The sequence below is a fragment of the Pinus tabuliformis genome, chromosome Q (assembly GCF_031772625.1).
Source record: "Pinus tabuliformis cultivar Carrire ecotype Pingquan chromosome Q, CPIR1, whole genome shotgun sequence".
Taxonomy (NCBI): Eukaryota; Viridiplantae; Streptophyta; class Pinopsida; order Pinales; family Pinaceae; genus Pinus; species Pinus tabuliformis.
The window spans coordinates 283,008,404-283,027,705 of record NC_142296.1 but is presented as its reverse complement, the minus strand read 5'-3'; the positions used below and the strand labels follow the sequence as shown (position 1 = coordinate 283,027,705).

Genomic DNA, 19,302 nt, shown 5'->3' with positions numbered 1-19,302 from the left:
CAGCAGTGCGAAGAAATTACAAGGAACAGATTGTAATGTTTTTGTGTTGTATTGTAAAAACAGAGGAGTAGCAAAAACCATGTGTGGTTTTGCACAGTAGTGCATGAAGAAAAGAAACGAAGTGGAGCGCATGTGTTTTGAGTAAGTTTTTTTTATAGGTTGGATTTGCATTGAAATGCAAATGAAAAGAGCGCTCAGGTATTTTTTGAGATTGTGAATGTAATGTAAAGATTACTGTATGTGTAAAATATTTTTACAGCAGTATGTGTAAAAATAGTTTTACACCAACAAATGTAAAAATGGGTTTTACTGCAGTAAACCCAACACAGTAATGATGGGTGAAAGTAATTTTGGTGAATCCCTCTCAGCAAAGAGGATGAATGTTGTTTCAGGCTTTATATTTTAATCAATAGAAATATTTTTATGGTTGTGTAATGGGCTGTTATGAGTATATTTGATTTAAAGCTTCCCTGTGCAAAGATCCTGGAACAAAGAAAACAGAGCATTGGCTCTGTGGTGTTAATGTTTGTTTGGTTTTTGGTATTTTCCCACCGAAAAATACCCAACAAAAAAGTAAAATGTTCACAAATCAATGGTAGGTATGGGCAGATCGAAGGGCGATGTATCCAATATCGAATGGGAGATCAGCGTTCTCGAATGGGAGATTGGCATTGCAGAAGCCTCCTTCAACCTCGAACCTGCAGCTCGCAAACGATTTCACAAGCGAGTGTTTGAGAAGATCTTACAAGTATTCGGTGGGCTGAAATCGTACGTTATTTTTCTCTGTAGGGCGGTCCGGCAACATGGAGCGGAGGATCCAAGGAGAGTTTTTCATGCTATAAAAGTGGGAATCGCACTTGTCCTGGTTTCAATCTTCTATTTCAATAGTATATTGTTCGATGCCTTTCAAGACCTGACTGTCTGGGCCGTCATGACAGTGGTTATGATCTTCGAGTTCACTGCAGGTAATTACTCCTAATTATTTTTATTTGTATATATGAGACTAGTTTAATTAGGTTATTCTGATGGTAAGATTTTGATAAAAAAATAGTAGAAATTTAAAAAGGAAGTTATAATTATGGAGTTTCATGATTTTAAATATTCCAAGAATTTCTGATGATGCTGAATTTATTATTTATAAAATAATATAAAGTTTTCAACACAAAATTATGGCCTTGTGATAAAGAAAAACTCTGTATATATATAAACTCAATTATAACTTTTGAATATTTTGATAAAAAGTAAGTAACAAATTTCATAATAGAAGCAATATTAGTATGTTATACTGTGCAATACCCTCGATATTTTTTATTGTGGCAGGAGCAACCTTGGGCAAAGGATTAAACAGAATGTTCGCAACGCTTCTGGGAGGAGCGTTGTCTGTGCTGGTAAATCTCGTTGCACTTCAAGGTGGAAAACTGTTCCAACCAATTATACTTGCTGCTGGGGTGTTTCTCTTTTGTGAGTAAAAGTATTTTATGCATAAACATGTAAGATGGAAGAGCTCAATTACATACGAAGATTTTAGTAATTTGAAATCAATTAAGAAAAATGATATCAAAGTTTCAAAAACACATTCTATTCATTATAAATCATATAATTAATTAATGTTTGTGAGTGTCCATATGATTACAGGTGGATTGGCGACATTTACGCGGCTTTCCCCCTTCTTTGCGAGATATGAGTATGGATTCATGATCTTCATTCTGACCTTCAGTGTCATTTCCATCTCCGGATATCGCGAGGACAACTTACTTAACTATGCACTTGTACGGTTGGAGACGGTACTTTTAGGGTGCGGTATAGCTATACTTACCAGTTTACTCATCTACCCAGTTTGGGCGGGAGATGATTTTCACAAATTGATTATACGTAACCTCGAAGGATTTGCTATGTCCCTAGAAGGTGAAGCATTTTTATGTTCGATCATGTCGTTCAAATTCTAAAATATTTTCAAATTCTGAAATATTTTCAAAATCTAAGATTAAATATTATTTTTATTTTTTTATTTTTTTTATTTGGTGGTAAAAATGACCTTCATAGGCTAGCAGAACCATAGAATTTGTTAATGGTACTCATTTACTTGGGCAAAGATTTTGTTTCTACATACATTGTAGGCTGCGTCAAAGAGTTTTCCAAGGAATCTTCAGACAATGCCAGCGAGAAAAATATGGTCTCTACGGGTTACACGCGTGTGTTAAATTCAAAAGCTAGAGAAGAAGCTTTGGTGGGTATTATTGCAGAGCAAATTATTCTTACTAATTTAGATTGACTTCAGTTCAAAGGGTTAGAATTAATCTATATTCAGGTTGACGTTATATATATATATAACGGGATCTGAAATGGTGGTTACTAACATACTTTTTTATCAGCATTTAACGAAACCATTAATATATTATAATTGATATTCCAAAAAATCATGTGAAAAATAAATAAATTGAATAATGCTTTTCCGAAATCCTGTTTTTCCTTTATTTAACACGAAATGAATTCCTGTCCGTCACTCTTTGATCTGTGATTGGAATTTGTATGGTCGATTTCTGGAATATTTCGAAATTGGATAGACTTGAAAAAAAATTAAATTATTTTTCTATTATTCAAGAATATTTTCAAAATTGGCAACCGTGATTAGAATGACTTGTATTTGTATGAGTTGCCTTAAATTATGCAAACGTTTAGAATTAAAATAAATTATTTTTCTATTATTCAAGAATATTTTCAAAATTGGCAACCGTGATTAGAATGACTTGTATTTGTATGAGTTGCCTTAAATTATGCAAACGTTTAGAATTAAAATATATTCAGGTTGATGTGATATAGTATTTGTAAGAAACGGTGCTCATAAACATATTTTTTTAAGCATTTTATAGCATCATTAATTAATAGATTATGTTTTTTTTTAAGCTACGGTGAGACTTTTTCTAAAATATACAACAGAATTAAAACTATACAAAAGCAGGAGACCTCAACTTGCTCTGCAGGGAAACCGGGTATGTTGGTCCCCCATAAAATATTGTCTGAAGAAGTTCACGTATCCAACTAAGAGTCACAACATATCTAAAAACTATAACGGAGTCCTAGGTACAATGTGTCTCTTGATGACTAGTCTGAGATACTTGACAAAAACTACCATATACATTGGCTCACTACTGCTTATTACAAAATTTAGAAAGATAAATTGGGTAAAGACTTTCAATCTACCATGATTTCACGTTTGATTTCCTCATCTCGCTTCGCCTTGGTCAACGCCTTCAGCTTGCCGCAGATTTCCTCTATTTTGATGTCCTGCTGTTGTGACATGATCTGCAGAGTGGTCATCTCTTTCTTCATATCCGGCACACCTTGGGTTATCTCTGTCATCTCAACCACAACTTGCTCCATGGCTTTGGCAAGCAGATGCTTCATCACCCAATACATATGTAATGCTTGTTTATAAAGCGTTAATCGCCCTCTCGTATTCCCAGGGTCCAGCAACAGGGTATTCCACTCCTTCATTTGAGGATTGGAGGGTTCTTCCAACACTCTATTCTCCAGCGCGACAATTATCCTCCTGATGTCTTCATTGGTTTCTATGCCGTAAGCTCTCTCCGCCTCCTGCGCAGTTTGCCCAATGGACTGATGCCCCCTCTTTTGTTGATTCAAGGCTGGATTCTCTGTTTCGTGGTGGTCTACCTGCCGCGGTCTTCCTCGTCCCCTTCGCCTCCTTCCTTTCCCTCTTTTAACCGGCCTGCCTCTGTTATTGTTTCTGCTACTTTTCCCAACTTCAAAGAACATCTTTGCCCTACATTCCTCCTTCCCTATCTCCATTACCCTATCTCCGGAGCTATCGGTATCCTCCACTATCTGCTCCTGCTCCCTCTAGGTGTTTCTTCCTTCTCCCTCTTTCCCCTGCCTTTCCCTTCTTCCTCCTTCCGCCATATCATTTTGACGTCACCTGAGTCTCTGTTCTGCGTCTCTCTGCCAAACTACTCTGTCCTTCGCCACCTTCCCAGGTTCCCAGTTGTCTGTCATTCTACTTGCATCAAATATTATATGGATACCGCCACCTAGCTTCCATTGCAACAGATGATCGCTGCCGAACCTCTCACCTGCCGTTTCCATAATTCTTTCTCCTCCTCGCCTTGGTTTGCGTACTGCTCCACCATCTGGCGCCCTTGCTTTATTAATGATAGCCTTGATGTGTGGCGTATGCAGGCCACCTTCCCGTCCCATCATTGCCTTAGATTGGCTGTATTTTTCCACCCCGATCGGGGTAAGGGTGTTATCCTGTTCATGGCTATATTGCTTCAAAATTGTCCTGTTCGATGATTTGGTCTAAGTTTGCCCATCTTGTCATGGCCAACTGAGGTGACCATCTGGTATCCACTTTTCCTTCCGGTTCATTGCATCCCCAATTTGCCAGGTAGTTTGCGGGTATGTTACCTTCTCTTCTTACATGATGAATGACCTTATACTCAATACGTTTCATAGATTCTTCTAAGTCTTGAACGAGACCTGTCGTTCTCCAGCTCTTAGCCACCTGTTCCCATGACTTGCCATGATTTAGTTTTCTGATTGTCTCTATTACCAAATTAGAGTCCCCTTCTATTTCTAATTTCATGTATCCATTTCTTATTGCGATCCTGATTCCTTGGTATACCGCCATGAATTCGGCTTCGTTGTTACTCATTATACCTCCCCTTTCTGCATAGATCCATCTGGTTTGACCTTGGTTGTCTCTAAAGGTTCCGCCATACCCAGCCGGACCTGGATTTCCTTTTGATGCTCTGTCAAAGTTAAGTTTGATGAAGCCTTCCTGAGGGTGAATGAAAACAACTGGGCTTTGGTTCTTTGTGCCCTGTTTTTTTTTATGATGCGGGAAAACCATCCCTCGTTCCAGGTTTAACTTTCTTAGAATATGTATCTCCTCCTCCGAAGTTCTCCAATCTTCCTCTTCCCACGTTTCCGAGAGAATTGTTTCTCGTATTTGTTTCTGAGTTCTTTTCCATAGGTCCTCCGATGAAGATATCTTACCTTGAAAAATCCTGCTATTTCTCTCTTTCCAGATGTTCCATATGTTGAACCCCACTACCAGGTTCCATGCTCTTCTGACCACCGGGCTTTGGAATTGGCCCTTCCCCCCTTGGAATAGAGTTTGAGTTATATCCTGGGGATTCCGGTTTGTCTTTCCAAAGAGGCCTCTAGTTTCTTCCCATTGAAGTTGAGCTACCCTGCATTCGTTTAGGATGTGTTCTTGGTTTTCTATGTTTTGATTACATAAGCTGCATCTTGGCGTCCTGAGAACCCTCTTTTCTGAATTTGGTCCCATGTAAGTATGCGTCTTCTTCCAACTAGCCAAGCAAACATAATGACTTTTGGCCACCATCTATTCTTCCATAATTGTTTCCACTCTTGAATTCACTCTTCCTGAGTTCCCTTGGATTTTATGGTATATGCTTCTTTGGTTGAGAATGTGCCTTTTGTGTTTCCACCTCATCTGAGGATATCTGGTCCATCTCTGTTTTTAATCCTTCTTGAATCCAATTCCTTTATTATCCTGGCTTTTAGATCTCCCTCTATGTTATTGTCCCATTCTTCAGGTCCTTTCCATTCTCTCCACACCTCATTCTCTCCTCCTTCCTTCCAATAGTCTTTGACTATGATTAACCCTTTTGCCTTGGCTTCCCTGTAAGTGTTATGTATCTCCTGGATTTCCACCATTTTTCCCCTCTGTTGCCATGCTTCCTCCCAGAATTGTGTTGTGCATCCATTTCTTATTTCCCAGAATGCATGTCCATTTATGATGTCTCTGTTCTGACTTGCCAATTCCCATATCGCTGAGCCTTTTGGTATTTCTTCCTTTCTCATAATTTCTTTGGCTATTGTGGGCATGTGATATTTTGATGTCCATATTTCCTTCCAAAGATCTTTACCTCCTTTCATCCACCTCCACCAAAGCTTCGCCACTAGGACTTGGTTTAGGGTATATGGATCTCTTAACCTAGCCCCCTTTCCTCCTTTGGTTTTGTTAAGCTGTTCCATGAGCATAGGGCCCATTTCTTCTGCTGTTTTGGTCCTCCCCATAGGAATTTCCTATAAATTTCAATCATTTTGGTGCACACTCCTTTCAGTATTGCCATAACCGATAGGGGGTAAATGGGAATTGCTTGCAGTGTCAATTTCATAAGCACCAACCTAGCTGCTATATTCAGGGTCCGAAAAGACTAATTTTCTAGTCTGCTCTTAAGTTTCTCTATAATAGGTTGCCAATTGGCTATCCTTAATGAGTTTAGATCAAGCATAGTTCCTAGATATTTAGTAGGCAGTTCTCCCTTTCTGAACCCCAAGATTCTTGTTAGATGGGATTTAACTGTCTCCGGAGAGTTGAAAATGAAGATGCTCAATTTATCCTTATTTATTTTCGTACCTGATGCTTCCATGAATACCTCTAAGATTTCCTTTACCTTTTAACTTCTCCCAAAGATACCTTGCAGAATATCATGATATCATCTACGAACTGTTGGTGCGTAACTGGGATATTGTTTCCCCACAGGCAAAGCCCTTTAATTTTCCTTTCTCTTAGCTCTTTCTTGAGATACCTTCCCAGCCCTTCAGCTGTTATTATGAATAGAAAAGGGGACATAGGGTCTCCTTGGCGCAAACCTCTTGAAGCATTAAAGGTTGCAGTTGGTGTACCGTTTAGGAGTATGGAGAAGTTCGGTGTGGATATCATGCTGAGTATCCATTTCACCCATCTATTGCAGAACCCATAGGCTTGAAGAATGGCTGCCAAATACTTCCAATTCAGTCTGTCGTAAGCTTTTGACAGGTCCAGCTTGATCATCATGCCTGGCTCCTTTTTTTGTTTTAAGGTATGTATGACTTCTTGACAAACTACAAGTCCATCTAAGATTTTCCTTCCCTCCGCGAACCCTATCTGTTCTAGGGATATTATGTTGGGCAGGATAGGTTTGAGCCTTTTGACCATTAGTTAAGTTATGGTATGTTCTATGCTTATAACAGTTTACTTCTTTTCCTTATTATATTCCAAAGATTAGCAATCACACGTACATAAAGTAAAGTGTAGATAGAACATTAAACGATCGACAGAAAACAAGCCAAGACAAGAGACACAAGATGTGGCGGCTAGCCAGGGAAAAACCCCACAATGTGTGGGGAAACCCTTTGATCATATCTTCTTTTATCTTCAATAATTCATCTAAGAGAAATAGTACAATAAATCTGATTCATATCAGTAGTAGCAAACCCTAGATCAATAGCATCAGCATTAGCGACTTCATTATCAAACTAGGGCAGATGATATCTCGCAAACCGTTCGTCGGATTGACTTCATTCCACCACCTAAAGTTGCGGCTTTCAGAGGAGGTTCAGATGAACCTACAGTGCAGTTCCAAAGAGGAGATCGCAGGTCAATCTTTACTTCTATAGTTGCAGCTTCAGTTTCAGCAGTTTCCGGCTTCAAACTAGGGCAGTTGATATCTTGCAAACCGTTCATCAGATTGACTTCATTCCACCACCAAAAGTTGCAGCTTTCAGAGGAGGTTCAAATGAACCTACAATGCAGTTCCAAAGAGGAGATCTTCTAGGCCACACAAGTCAATCTTTACTTCTACAGTTGCAACTTCAGTTTCAGCAGTTTCCGGCTTCAAACTAGGGCAATCGATATCTTGCAAACCGTTCATCGGATTGACTTCATTCCACCACCAAAAGTTGCGACTTTCAGAGGAGGTTCACATGAACCTACAGTGCAGTTCCAAAGAGGATGTCTTCTAGGCCACGCAAGTCAATCTTTACTTCTGCAGTTGCAGCTTCAAATTCAACAGCTTCCGACTTCACATGTGTGAGAGAGAGCCCATTTCAGCGCAGTAGAGAAGAGATTCATTTCTGTGTAGTAGAGAGAGAGAGAGATGTGATGAGATGAGTGAGTCCAAATGAGGAAAAGTCCTCTTATATTTATACACAACATTGGTAGGTGAATAGATGCGACTGTTGGGCTTCTGAGCCTACATGAGTTGTAGGTCGGCTTGATAATAATTCCATAATCAAAATAAATTCATATCTCCATGAATACTTATCGGAATCGGATGATATTTATATGAATCCTACATCTCTCGACGAGAGGAATCTAATAAAAATATTGTCATCCATGAATAAGATGACCCACATGAAGTTTTTCCCTGGTTGCCAATTTTAACACTCCCTCTCAACCATGGAGAACTTCATTTGCAATCTGTCTATCGGTCGTTACTATTCATCCATCAAATGCATTGCCTTGTACAGCCTGACCCTTGCCCTACTCTGCTCTATTCTGCCTGTTCTGCTTTCTCTTGTTCTGCCCTGCACTGATCTGTATTGTTTTGCTTTGTTCTGCGCTGCTCTTGCATTGTTTTGTTCTGCTTTGCTTTTGTCTAAATTATGAAGAAGAAGAAATGATCGAGGATGTATCATACTGACTCAAAGTCAGTCTCAGAGTATGTACGGTTGGTCCTAGACCAGTCTCAACCAACCCAAAGTCAGCATCATAGTGAGTACAACCCCACTGGTCCTAGACCAGTATCATCCTCCACTGACTCAAAGTCAGTCTCAGAGTGCGTACCACTGGTCCGAGACCATTCTCAGCCGACCCAAAGTCAGCTTCATAGTAAGTACCACTCCTACCACTGGTCCCAGACCAGTACTGCACTGACACGAAGTCAGTCTCGGAGTATGTACCACTGGTCCCAGACCAGTCTCAACCGACCCGAAGTCAGCGTCATAGTATGGTACAACTCCTACCACTAGTCCCAGACCAGTATCGCAGTCTCAGAGAGTGTACCACTGGTCCTAGACCAGTCTCAACTAACCCGAAGTCAGTGTCATAGTATGTACCACTCTCACTGGTCCCAGACCAGTACTGCACTGACACGAAGTCAGTCTCGGAGTATGTACCACTAGTCCCAGACCAGTCTCAACCGACCCGAAGTCAGCGTCATAGTATGGTACAACTCCTACCACTGGTCCCAGACCAGTATCATTGATCCCAGATCAATGGAGGTCATCCTAGCGTAGGGAGTACGGTAGATACAACGATGCGTCCATTGGTACTACTATGGTCCCTAACTTCATTTCCCTGCTCATTGATCAGATGAGAGGTACTTCCCATGAGTCCCAGACTGCATGGGTAGGATGCCTTGACAAGAGAAATAATCAATCCTGTCCTCATAAGAGAACACATCAATCCTGCTACAATCACCATGGAGAACACATCAATCCAGGCTGCCATGGAGAACACATCAATCCAGGCCTCACAGGAGAACTAATCATCCTGCTACACAGGAGAGCGAATCATCCTGTTCCACAAGAGAGCGAATCATCTTGTCCCACAAGAGAGTGAATCATCTTGTTCCAGTGTGCACCACCAGGGGAGGGTGAGTCACCCTGTGGTCATATGTTGCTCCAGTAGGAACCGCAAGCCCTCAGAGCTCCCAGAGCTCAATGTATGTAACAAGCAGGACCCTTGTAAAAGGGTTTCTTGCCGAATCCAAGTCATTTGGAAAAATCATAAATTAGATCTTTCCTCGGGGCTTTGACAAGGTGTATCAACCTGTACATCATCTTAATGTGATGGAGCTTCCTTTCTCATCGACTTACTATATCCCAGATGATGTCTATCTGCTGGAGCAATTGACGAATACGGGATTCCTCAATAATCGAATCCCACCTCTGGTTGTTACAAAGAATCACAGTGGTATCCAATGTAAATCCAAACAGCTCACTGAAGAGGTTTCGCAACCAGACTGCCTCACACGAGGTTATGCTAGCAACAATATATCCTGTTTCGGCGGTGCTCAAAGCCACCGACTTCTGCTTCCTGTTCATCCAGGATATCGAAGCAGATCCCAAGGTGAAACAGTACCCAGAAGTGCTCTTACAGTCCACCACACTACTTGCCCAATCAACATCAGTATACCCAAGTAGTCTCACATCTCCGGAAGTGTATCTTAATCCATGAGAGATTGTGTCCTGAAGACATCTCAGAAGATTCTTGGCATCAATCCAGTGAGGCTCAACCAAATATGAGCTCACAATGCTAACTACAAAACATATGTTCGGATGGAGGTTCACCAAGAACATCAATGTGAATGCGTTTTTGAAACTCAGAGGCATTTCCCAAGTCTGGTCCGACATCACTACCATATAACTTCTAAAAGTTAAGATCCTCGAGGTAGTCACAGGCTTGCAGTCCATCATACCGAATCTTTCCAATATATTTACCACATATTTTCCTTGAGATAGGAAAATTTCCCTTGGCTTCTACCACACTTCAAGTCCTTGGTCCTTCATTTCAAATTCAGAAGCCATCTCCCTCTTACATTTGTGAATGAGAGGATTTGCACCTGTTAGAAAGAGGTCATCCAGTCATCCACATACAACACCAGTATGAGAGGCTTGTCATCTTCAACCTTAAAGTAAAGGTTAGGATCAGCTTCACTCCTAGTGAATCCCAGCTTCATCAAGTAGCTATCGATCCTCTCATACCATGCTCGGGGTGCTTGCTTCAGCCCATAGAGAGCCTTCTTCAACCTGCATACATGAGATTTTCAATCATAAATCTCAAATCCTTCAGGTTGCTCCACATAGACCTCTTCTTTGATAGAACCATGCAAGAACGCAGTCTTAACATCCATCTGATGTAGGTTCCATCCTTGTGAAGCCACAAGGGCTATGATCAAGTGGATGGTCGTATATCTGGCAACAGGTGCAAATATCATAGTCTATACCTCCCTTCTGGGATAAACCACGAGCAACAGAATGAACCTTATACTTTTCCATACTTCCATTTGCTACATGCTTTATCTTGTAAAGCCATTTTGAAGTAACAATTGTCTTGTCCAGGGTCTGGGAACTACTTCCCAGACATCATTCTCCATAATAGACTCATATTCTATGGTCATAGCATCCTTCCATAGTTAATTCTTGATGACATCTGAGAATGATGAAGGTTCATTTTGTATGATCGTGCTCATGATGGTCAGGTATCCTTGATACCTGTTAAGTTTCTTACTTTGATGGAAGGTTCCTCAGGGTGCAACATGTCCTTCAGCATCATCAAGTATCCCCCTAAGCCATGAAGGCCTCTTCCTAGAAGAGGAAGGCTCATGTGGATGAGGATCAATCGGATCCATGGGTTCTTCTGCTCAGGTGTATGTGGTGTAGTAGTCTCCCTCTTAATGCCAACCTCAGGTATGCCTGAGTAAACCAATTGTAATATATCGGAGGTCTTGCTTTGGCTTGAGGGGAATGGTCCCCTTTTGAGCTTTCCTTTGGCACATCCCAGACATACACCTTATTTCTCTACTTGGAATTTGGGCATCCCTGTTACCATCTATCTTACATCGGGTAGAGCTTCGCAATGAAGGTGGGCAAACCTCCGATGCCAAAGTTCGGACTAAAGAGTTGTGTCACAAGACATGACACCTAGTGGACTTCCATCGACCTGATATAATGAATCAACACTAAACCCAAGAGTAAAGGCATCTTTAACATTATTTTTCCATATACATACCTTGCCATTGCTGAAGGTTACCTTGTAGCCTCTGTCTTCCATTGCCAAGATGGACACTAGGTTCCTTTTGAGGTTAGGTGCATTTAATACATCCTAGAATTTCTAGCCTTTTTGAATGCTTGTCCTCTTCCTTAATTCCCAGCTCTCCTTTTACCTTTGCTGTTGAATTTGTCATTCCTTTGATTGCCATCAGAGGGATTTCGAGTTGCACCACTGCATACTGTACCATGCTTCTCTAATCATGATTATCATCATGCTGCCCATGTCCATGATTTTATCCATCATAAAGCTGCTCAAACTAGTGTGCATCATCATCATGCTATCCTATATGTCCATGATCTCATGTTTCCCTTTATGTCCATGATCTCATTCATCATGATGCTCATGATCTCATACATAGTGACTTGCTTTATCGCAAATGTAACATCGTCATTTTCTTCTAGCCTTAGGTCCAGCCTTTCCTTTTGATTTAGTCCCGGAATTATTTCTTTTCTTTGCATGAGAAGAAAAGGCAGCAGGAGGACCTTTAGGCATGGGCATTTCTTGCACTTCTTCCCTTTTTTCTTCTTGAATGCATCTAGCCATTAATTCCTCGAAACCAGGAATTACATTATAGTTCAAAAGAGTAGTCCTGAACACATACCATTCAAATGGAAATCCTCCAAGAGTTGTGAGTGCCATTTCTTTGTCAGTAATAGTTTCCCCAATAGATAGGAGATCGTTCTTGATCTCAGTGATTCTTAAGAAGTATGCTTGCATACTTTCATCTTTACCCTTCTTGATTTCCCTCAGCTTATTTCTAAGAAACAAAACTTGATTTGCATCATTAACTTTAAATAAACTCACAAGTCTATCGTAGATTTCCTTGGAGGTGTCCAGTTCAGAGATGTAGGCCACCAAGTGCTTGTCGATAGAGTCCCGGATGATCTTCTATTGTTTTGACTTCTCCATTTTTTCATTTGTTCCAGGCAACAGCGGATGCATTTGATGGAGACTCAACAATATTGCCTCTCACATGATACAACACTCCTTGATTCTCAAGGGTTATATCGATAGACATCTTCCATCCATGATAGTCAGCTTTCTCACGGAGCTTGTCTTCAGCAGGAAAGAGTGTTGAGGACCCCATAGTTTTTTTAGGATAGCCTTGCCAATATTCTCTTCGATGATTGCTCTTACTCTTGCTCGGGCTTTGTCTTCACCTCAGCTTTGATACCATGTTAAGTTATGGTATGTTCTATGCTTATAACAGTTTACTTCTTTTCCTTATTATATTCCAAATATTAGCAATCACACGTAAATAAAGTAAAGTGCAGATAGAACATTAAACGATCGACAGAAAACAAGCCAAGACAAGAGACACAAGATGTGGCGGCTAGCCAGGGACAAACCCCACAATGTGTGGGGAAACCCTTTGATCAAACCTTCTTTTATCTTCAATAATTCAGCAGAGAGAAATAGTACAATAAATCTGATTCATATCAGCAGTAGCAAACCCTAGATCAATAGCATCAGTGTTAGCGGCTTCATTATCAAACTAGGGCAGACGATATCTTGCAAACCGTTCGTCGGATTGACTTCATTCCACCACCAAAAGTTGCGGCTTTCAGAGGAGGTTCAGATGAACCTACAGCGTAGTTCCAAAGAGGAGATCTTCTAGGCCACGCAGGTCAATCTTTACTTCTGCAGTTGCAGCTTCAGTTTGAGCAGTTTCTGGCTTCAAACTAGGGCAGTCGATATCTTGTAAACCGTTCATCAGATTGACTTCATTCCACCACCAAAAGTTTCGGATTTCAGAGGAGGTTCAGATGAACCTACAGTGCAGTTCTAAAGAGGAGATATTCTAGGCCACGCAAGTCAATCTTTACTTCTGCAGTTGCAGCTTCAGTTTCAGCAGTTTCCGGCTTCAAACTAGGGCAGTCGATATCTTGCAAACCGTTCATCGGATTGACTTCATTCCACCACCAAAAGTTGCGGCTTTCAGAAGAGGTTCAGATGAACCTACAGCGCAGTTCCAAAGAGGAGATCTTCTAGGCCACGTAAGTCAATCTTTACTTCTGCAGTTGCAGCTTCAAATTCAACAGCTTCCGACTTCACATGTGTGAGAGAGAGACCCATTTCAACGCAGTAGAGAAGAGACTCATTTCTGCGTAGTAGAGAGAGAGAGAGATGTGATGAGATGAGTGAGTCGAAATGAGGAAAAGTCCTCTTATATTTATACATAACGTTGGTGGGTGAATAGATGCGACTGTTGGGCTTCTGAGCCTACATGAGTTGTAGGTTGGCTTGATAATAATTCCATAATCAAAATAAATTCATATCTCCATGAATACTTATCGGAATCGGATGATCTTTATATCAATCCTACACCTCTCGATGAGAGGAATCTAATAAAAATATTATCAGCCATGAATAAGATGACCCACATGAAGTTTTGCCCTGGTTGCCAATTTTAACAAGGTGGCTATAATATTATAAATAACATTACACATGGCGATCAGTCTGAAGCCTTCTGCTGATTCTGAGTGGGCCATTTTAGGGATGAGAGTTAATAAAGTAGAGTTTAATCCTGGCCAAACCTTTTGATGTATGCGCGCTTCCTCCACCACTTCTAGGATTTCTTCTCCTATGAAATGCCAACAAGCTTGGTAGAATTCCGCAGTATATTCGTCAGGACCTAGGGCTTTGTTTCTTTTCAAGCCCTTCATTACTTCCTCCACTTCTTCTAAGGATGCTCTCCTCATCAGGGCGAGGTTTTGGTCTCTGGTTACTAACTTGGGTATTTCTTTGCTAATCCTGGCTATGGCCTCATATCTATTCCTCCGAGGTTCATTGAGTATATCTTTAAAATGGTCTACCAGGTCCTGTTCCATCTCCTCGTGCTGAATTATGCGCTGGCCATCCTTATTTTTAATTGAGAAGATCCTATTTCTCTGCCTGTGCTGAACCATAGCCTTGTGGAAGAACTTTGTGTTTCTCTCTCCTTCTCTAAGCCACTGCACTCTGGACTTTTGTTTCCATAAAATTTCTTCCTGTTTCCTTCGCTCTTCTAATTTACATATTACAATGCCTTCTTCTCTGCTTCTCTCCTCAGTTCTGCCCTCCAATATATCCTTCTATTGCAGTTCGCTCATTTTCTGTTCTAAGCGTTGCTGTTCCTTGAGGATATCCCCAAATTCCTCTTTATTCCATTTTTTTATTCTCCCTCTAAGCTCTTTCAGTTTGAGTTGAAAGGTTTGCATTTTGCTTCTTCCTCTTTGTCCGCTTTTAGTCCACCATTCTTCTATTTTCGGTAGAAACTTCTGGTCTCTAAGCCAGAAGGATTCAAACCTGAAAGGCCGGCTTTTGGGGCTTTGTTTGAGGTCAATCTCCAACTTTATTGGCCAATGGTCTGAGCCTACTACTGGAAGGATCGTGGCCTCTATGAACACATCTTTCATCATAATTTGTTCGGAGATAAGGAACCTATCCAGTCTTGAGGCTATTTGATTTATCCCTCCTCTACGATTATTCCATGTGTGGGTACCATTTATAGTCTGGACATCCACCAATCTTTGTTCTGCTATCATATCTCCAAACGCTTCCATATCTAAATCTGTCCTTCTCAACCCTCCCCTCTTTTCTTCTAAGGTCTTGATCATATTAAAATTGCCCCCTATAATCCATGGCTTCTCTGGAATAAGACTTCTCATTGCTTTTAGATTTTGCAAGAATCCTTTTCATTCTGTTGGGATATGTGGACCATACACCCCTGTTAGGACTGTGTATTCCAATGATCCTATAACCTTTGATGTTCCCGATAGTATTCGAGGGAGGCTTATCCAATTTTCAAATTGTATTTCCTTCGGGTTCCATATAATTGCCAGTCCTCCTGTGCTACCTATTACATCCTGTCCCATTATTTCATATCTAGTGTTGCCCCTGCTCATTATTTCTCTCATTCTTTCTGTACTAATCTTTGTTTCTTGGACTATCATAATACTTGGTTTGTCTTTTTTTAATCTCTCCTTCAGGTATCTTTATTTACCTTTGCTATTCAGGCCTCTGATGTTCCAACTTGTAATAATCATTTTAACAATTTTGGTGGTAGTTGGAATACCTCTGATAGAGGTATGACCCTTCCAGAGTTCACCAACGACTCTCCTACCTCCTGAATTGTCTCGCTCATTGTCCGCCTACCCCTCTTTCTTCCTCCTTTGCCAGAGCTGCTCATTCCCATGTTCTGATTTCCTTGTGGTTCTATCAGTTCCAATATGTTTGCTATTGTTGCCCCTACTTTTTCTTTATATTTTTGGAAGGCTTCTTTATACATTTTTTTCTGCTCCTCCGGGATGAATCTTTCATCTAACAATCTCCATCCCTGCAACAACTTCCTCATTATGCGTTCCTCTTCCCCTCCTTTATCTTTTTGTGGGTCTATCTCCATTTGTATTTGTTCATTTGGTTGTTCCCCTTTTTCCTCTGCCTCTCCGTGCTCTGTACCCTTTTGTTTTGATATTTGTTTTCCTGATTCCCTTGAGTTTTCCATTGTCTCTTCTTTGTTGTCTGCTTGTTCCCCCATCTCGATCTCTTCTTCCTAGAGGGCTTTGAATTTTTTCTGCGATTCCAGGGTAATATTTTCCTTTGTCAGTTGTCGTTGTGTTTTACTAAACCCTGATTTCTTTTTCTATTGTACTTCTTTAAAACCCTCTTCCCCCTGATCCTTTTCCTCTGTTGTTTTTCTCTCCTCTTCTCTCTTCTCCTTTACTTCCTCTGTTCTGGTTAATGGACATTGTCTGAACAAATGCCCATATTCGTGACATCGTCTACATCGAAAAGGTATGCGCTCATAATCCACAGGTTGTTGCCAGATCTCATCGTGATATTCTAGCTCAATAAAGTCCGGAAGGGGTTCAGTCATATTCATATACGCACATATTCTAGCGTATGATGTGTATCTTCCTCTTTTTGTGGATTCTGCAACTTTCACAAAGGACCCTATTGTATTCCCTATGCCTTTTAAGATTTCTGGATCCCAGAACTCCATTGGAAGCCCAAAGAGTCTTATCCAGACCGGGGCTGCTAGCATTTTCTCTTTATCTGGGTTACAACAGTCCACCCAGTGCCGCATAAATAAGCTTGCATTGTTCATGAAGTAAGGCCCTCCCTTGAAAATCCTTTCCTTGTCTTCTATGTTAGAGAATATCACTATAAAAAAACCTTTTGTTCCTAATTTTAGTTCCACATGTCCTTTTGGTTTCCATCTCTGTTGTATCCACTTAGATAAGTCTTTCTCTGACGGCCAGAACCCTACAAATTTACATATTAATGCATAGTCTTTCATGTAACTCCTATATTGTTCAAGTTTGTTGTTTGGTATTACGAACCTCGGTTTCTTCGATGCCCTAGGCAGGCATTTACCTCTTAGTCCCATCTGCCAATTTGCACCACTAGTTGAGTTTTCGTCGATATTTAGCTTCGTTCCATTCCGCATGCGCTCCCTGCTTGCCTCCCCCATAGCCATGCTCTTGTAGGAGGGGATCTCCCCCCCCGTTTGTTTCCATTAAAAACCCCTCAGCGCTTGTTCTTCTTTCGATCCCTTGCGCTACGGTTTAGATAACCTCGCTATGACCTTACTCAGTTGGAACTGCGCTGCCTGCTCACCTTCTTTGCTTCAAGATTGCCTGCTGGTCAATTAGTTCAGCTCTTCTTCGCCACTGAAACCCTCATACGCAGAAACCCTCCGTCCGAATCTCCCATAGTTTTTCATAAACATTCACCCTCGCCAAGGTGCTCATCCAACCATGTCCAATTAATAGATTATGTTAAGAATGAATAAATCGAATAATATTTTTCTCCAGTATTTGTTAGCATATATCATTTGCATTTGTCAAGTTAATTTCAAAAATATTTTGAAATTGTTAATATAGACAATATTATTATTAATATATTAATATTTTTGTTAATATTAATATTAATTTTAATGGTGTAATATTAATATTAATATTAACAATATTGATATATTAAATTTATAATATAGCGTTGATGTTTAATGATATATAAATCATATTAAATGTATTTAGTAATGTAGTTGTGCTGGTTAATATTAAAAATATTTGGAAATGAAAAAAACATATCACTATCTAATTCCATAATATTTATGAAAATAAAGATAAACCATAGTTGACATTTCTATCAGCTCCCTTATTAGTTTTAGAATGTCCTAATATGTCTTTGGCAGGCCAACTTTGCTAGATGGGAGTTCCCACCGCACGGGCGATTTGGATTCAGATATCCCTGGAATCAATATGTCAAAATTGGCGCAACGATTCGTTCTTGCTCGTATTGCGTAGATGCTCTAAATGGGTGCCTAGACTCTGAGATTCAGGTATTCTTGACAGAATTTTTTGTTAGGAACTTGAAATTTAAAATTAAGTTTTTTTTTGAAACACAGCTCAGCTAGTGCTGGTAAATCACTTGAATCCAGGAATCGTATTTCATGCGACAGCACCTGAAAGAGCCATGCATGAACATAGTAGCCCAAGCCTGCAAGATTATAATAGAACTGGCGCACAGCATCAAAACCATGACCCGAAGCACCAGAGTTAATCTCATGAAACAGCACTTGAATAAAGCAGTGGTGGAATTACATAATTGCTTGAAGTCCCAACCACAGCTATTTATAGACAATAAAAGGTGGCAGATCGTGGAAGAGGACCCAAGACCAAATTTCACTAATGTCAAAATTAAGCCTTCCTCTAAATCTGAAAACCCACAAGCTTTGAGAATCAAGAAGGCCGATGGTGATGCAAACAAAAAACCTGTTATGTCGAGCAAAAACAAGATCTCGCCTCTTACATCGGATGGTTCTGTTGCAGTCCGAAATTCCGAAGCGGTCCAGGGTGCGGCCTTCATGGACACCTTTTCTCTTGCAACGGTTGCGTGTCTTCTCACAAAAGTTGCGGCGAGGCTTGACACTGTCATTGTTGCCGTGGACGAGTTGGGAGAGCTTGCAAATTTCCCTTTCGCGGAGGAGGAGGAGTGGGGAAAGCGTTCAATCGTCCATAATTATGATCCCTCAGCAAAAGGATCACCCCACTACCCGTCACCATGTCGGCCGCAGCCAATTCAGGATTCCGCGGCAAAAGTGCGAACGCCAAACCTGTCACCATCTCCGACAGAGCGCATACAGAACTCAGTGGCTGTGATACCGGCTGCAGAACAGCTACCTCGTCTGCCAGTGAAATCAGTTCAATGGTCGTCCATGTGAAAGCTATTAAAATTTATATACTTGAAATGTATGCACATCAATAAGTTTTATTAACACTATTAAAATGTTATATACTTGAAATAGATGGATTAATTTGTGAAACAGAAAGGTTGTAATCCTACTCTTAATCAGATTTTATTGATGAAAGTTATGCAAATGTAATATGAGAAATCAATATCGAGTTTATGTATATAGAGCTATGAAGAATATTGGAACGTAAAATTACCAAAATAGAGCGAACAACGCTTGTAACCTCGTTTTCCGCTTGGATTCTGTGTATGTTATGTTATTTGTTATTTATGTATAAATGAATAATTATGTATACATATAATTATTGTTCCTCTCCGATTAGAAGTATGTTATGTTACTTGTTATTTATTTATATATAAATGAATATATATAAATATATATATATATTCAAACATTGTTCTAGCTTTTGTAAATTTCATTTTCTTAACCATTATCTAATAAAAACACTTTTCTAGGGTCATATTCATATTGAATTGCT

The 19,302-nt window shown here is 40.3% G+C and overlaps 4 protein-coding genes across 4 annotated transcripts; 2 read left to right on the top strand and 2 right to left on the bottom strand.

The window, feature by feature from the left end:
- Nucleotides 1-601: 601 nt before the first annotated feature.
- Nucleotides 602-2,272, top strand: LOC149219343 (aluminum-activated malate transporter 2-like). The gene is made up of 4 exons (XM_089386796.1): nucleotides 602-965; nucleotides 1,321-1,461; nucleotides 1,636-1,800; nucleotides 2,118-2,272. Exons 1-4 carry the CDS (start codon nucleotides 602-604, stop codon nucleotides 2,270-2,272), a joined length of 825 nt encoding a protein of 274 aa, XP_089242922.1.
- Nucleotides 2,273-14,661: 12,389 nt separating this feature from the next.
- Nucleotides 14,662-15,237, bottom strand: LOC149219342 (uncharacterized). Its single transcript, XM_089386795.1, has one exon. The coding sequence runs from the start codon at nucleotides 15,235-15,237 to the stop codon at nucleotides 14,662-14,664; it is 576 nt and encodes a 191-aa protein (XP_089242921.1).
- A 974-nt stretch (nucleotides 15,238-16,211) lies between these two features.
- LOC149219341 (uncharacterized) lies at nucleotides 16,212-17,048 on the bottom strand. The gene is made up of 2 exons (XM_089386794.1): nucleotides 16,946-17,048; nucleotides 16,212-16,834 (listed from the first exon to the last, which is right to left on the bottom strand). Exons 1-2 carry the CDS (start codon nucleotides 17,046-17,048, stop codon nucleotides 16,212-16,214), a joined length of 726 nt encoding a protein of 241 aa, XP_089242920.1.
- A 103-nt stretch (nucleotides 17,049-17,151) lies between these two features.
- LOC149219340 (aluminum-activated malate transporter 14-like) lies at nucleotides 17,152-18,794 on the top strand. Its single transcript, XM_089386793.1, has 3 exons — nucleotides 17,152-17,214; nucleotides 17,766-17,912; nucleotides 18,012-18,794. Exons 1-3 carry the CDS (start codon nucleotides 17,152-17,154, stop codon nucleotides 18,792-18,794), a joined length of 993 nt encoding a protein of 330 aa, XP_089242919.1.
- Nucleotides 18,795-19,302: the final 508 nt, after the last annotated feature.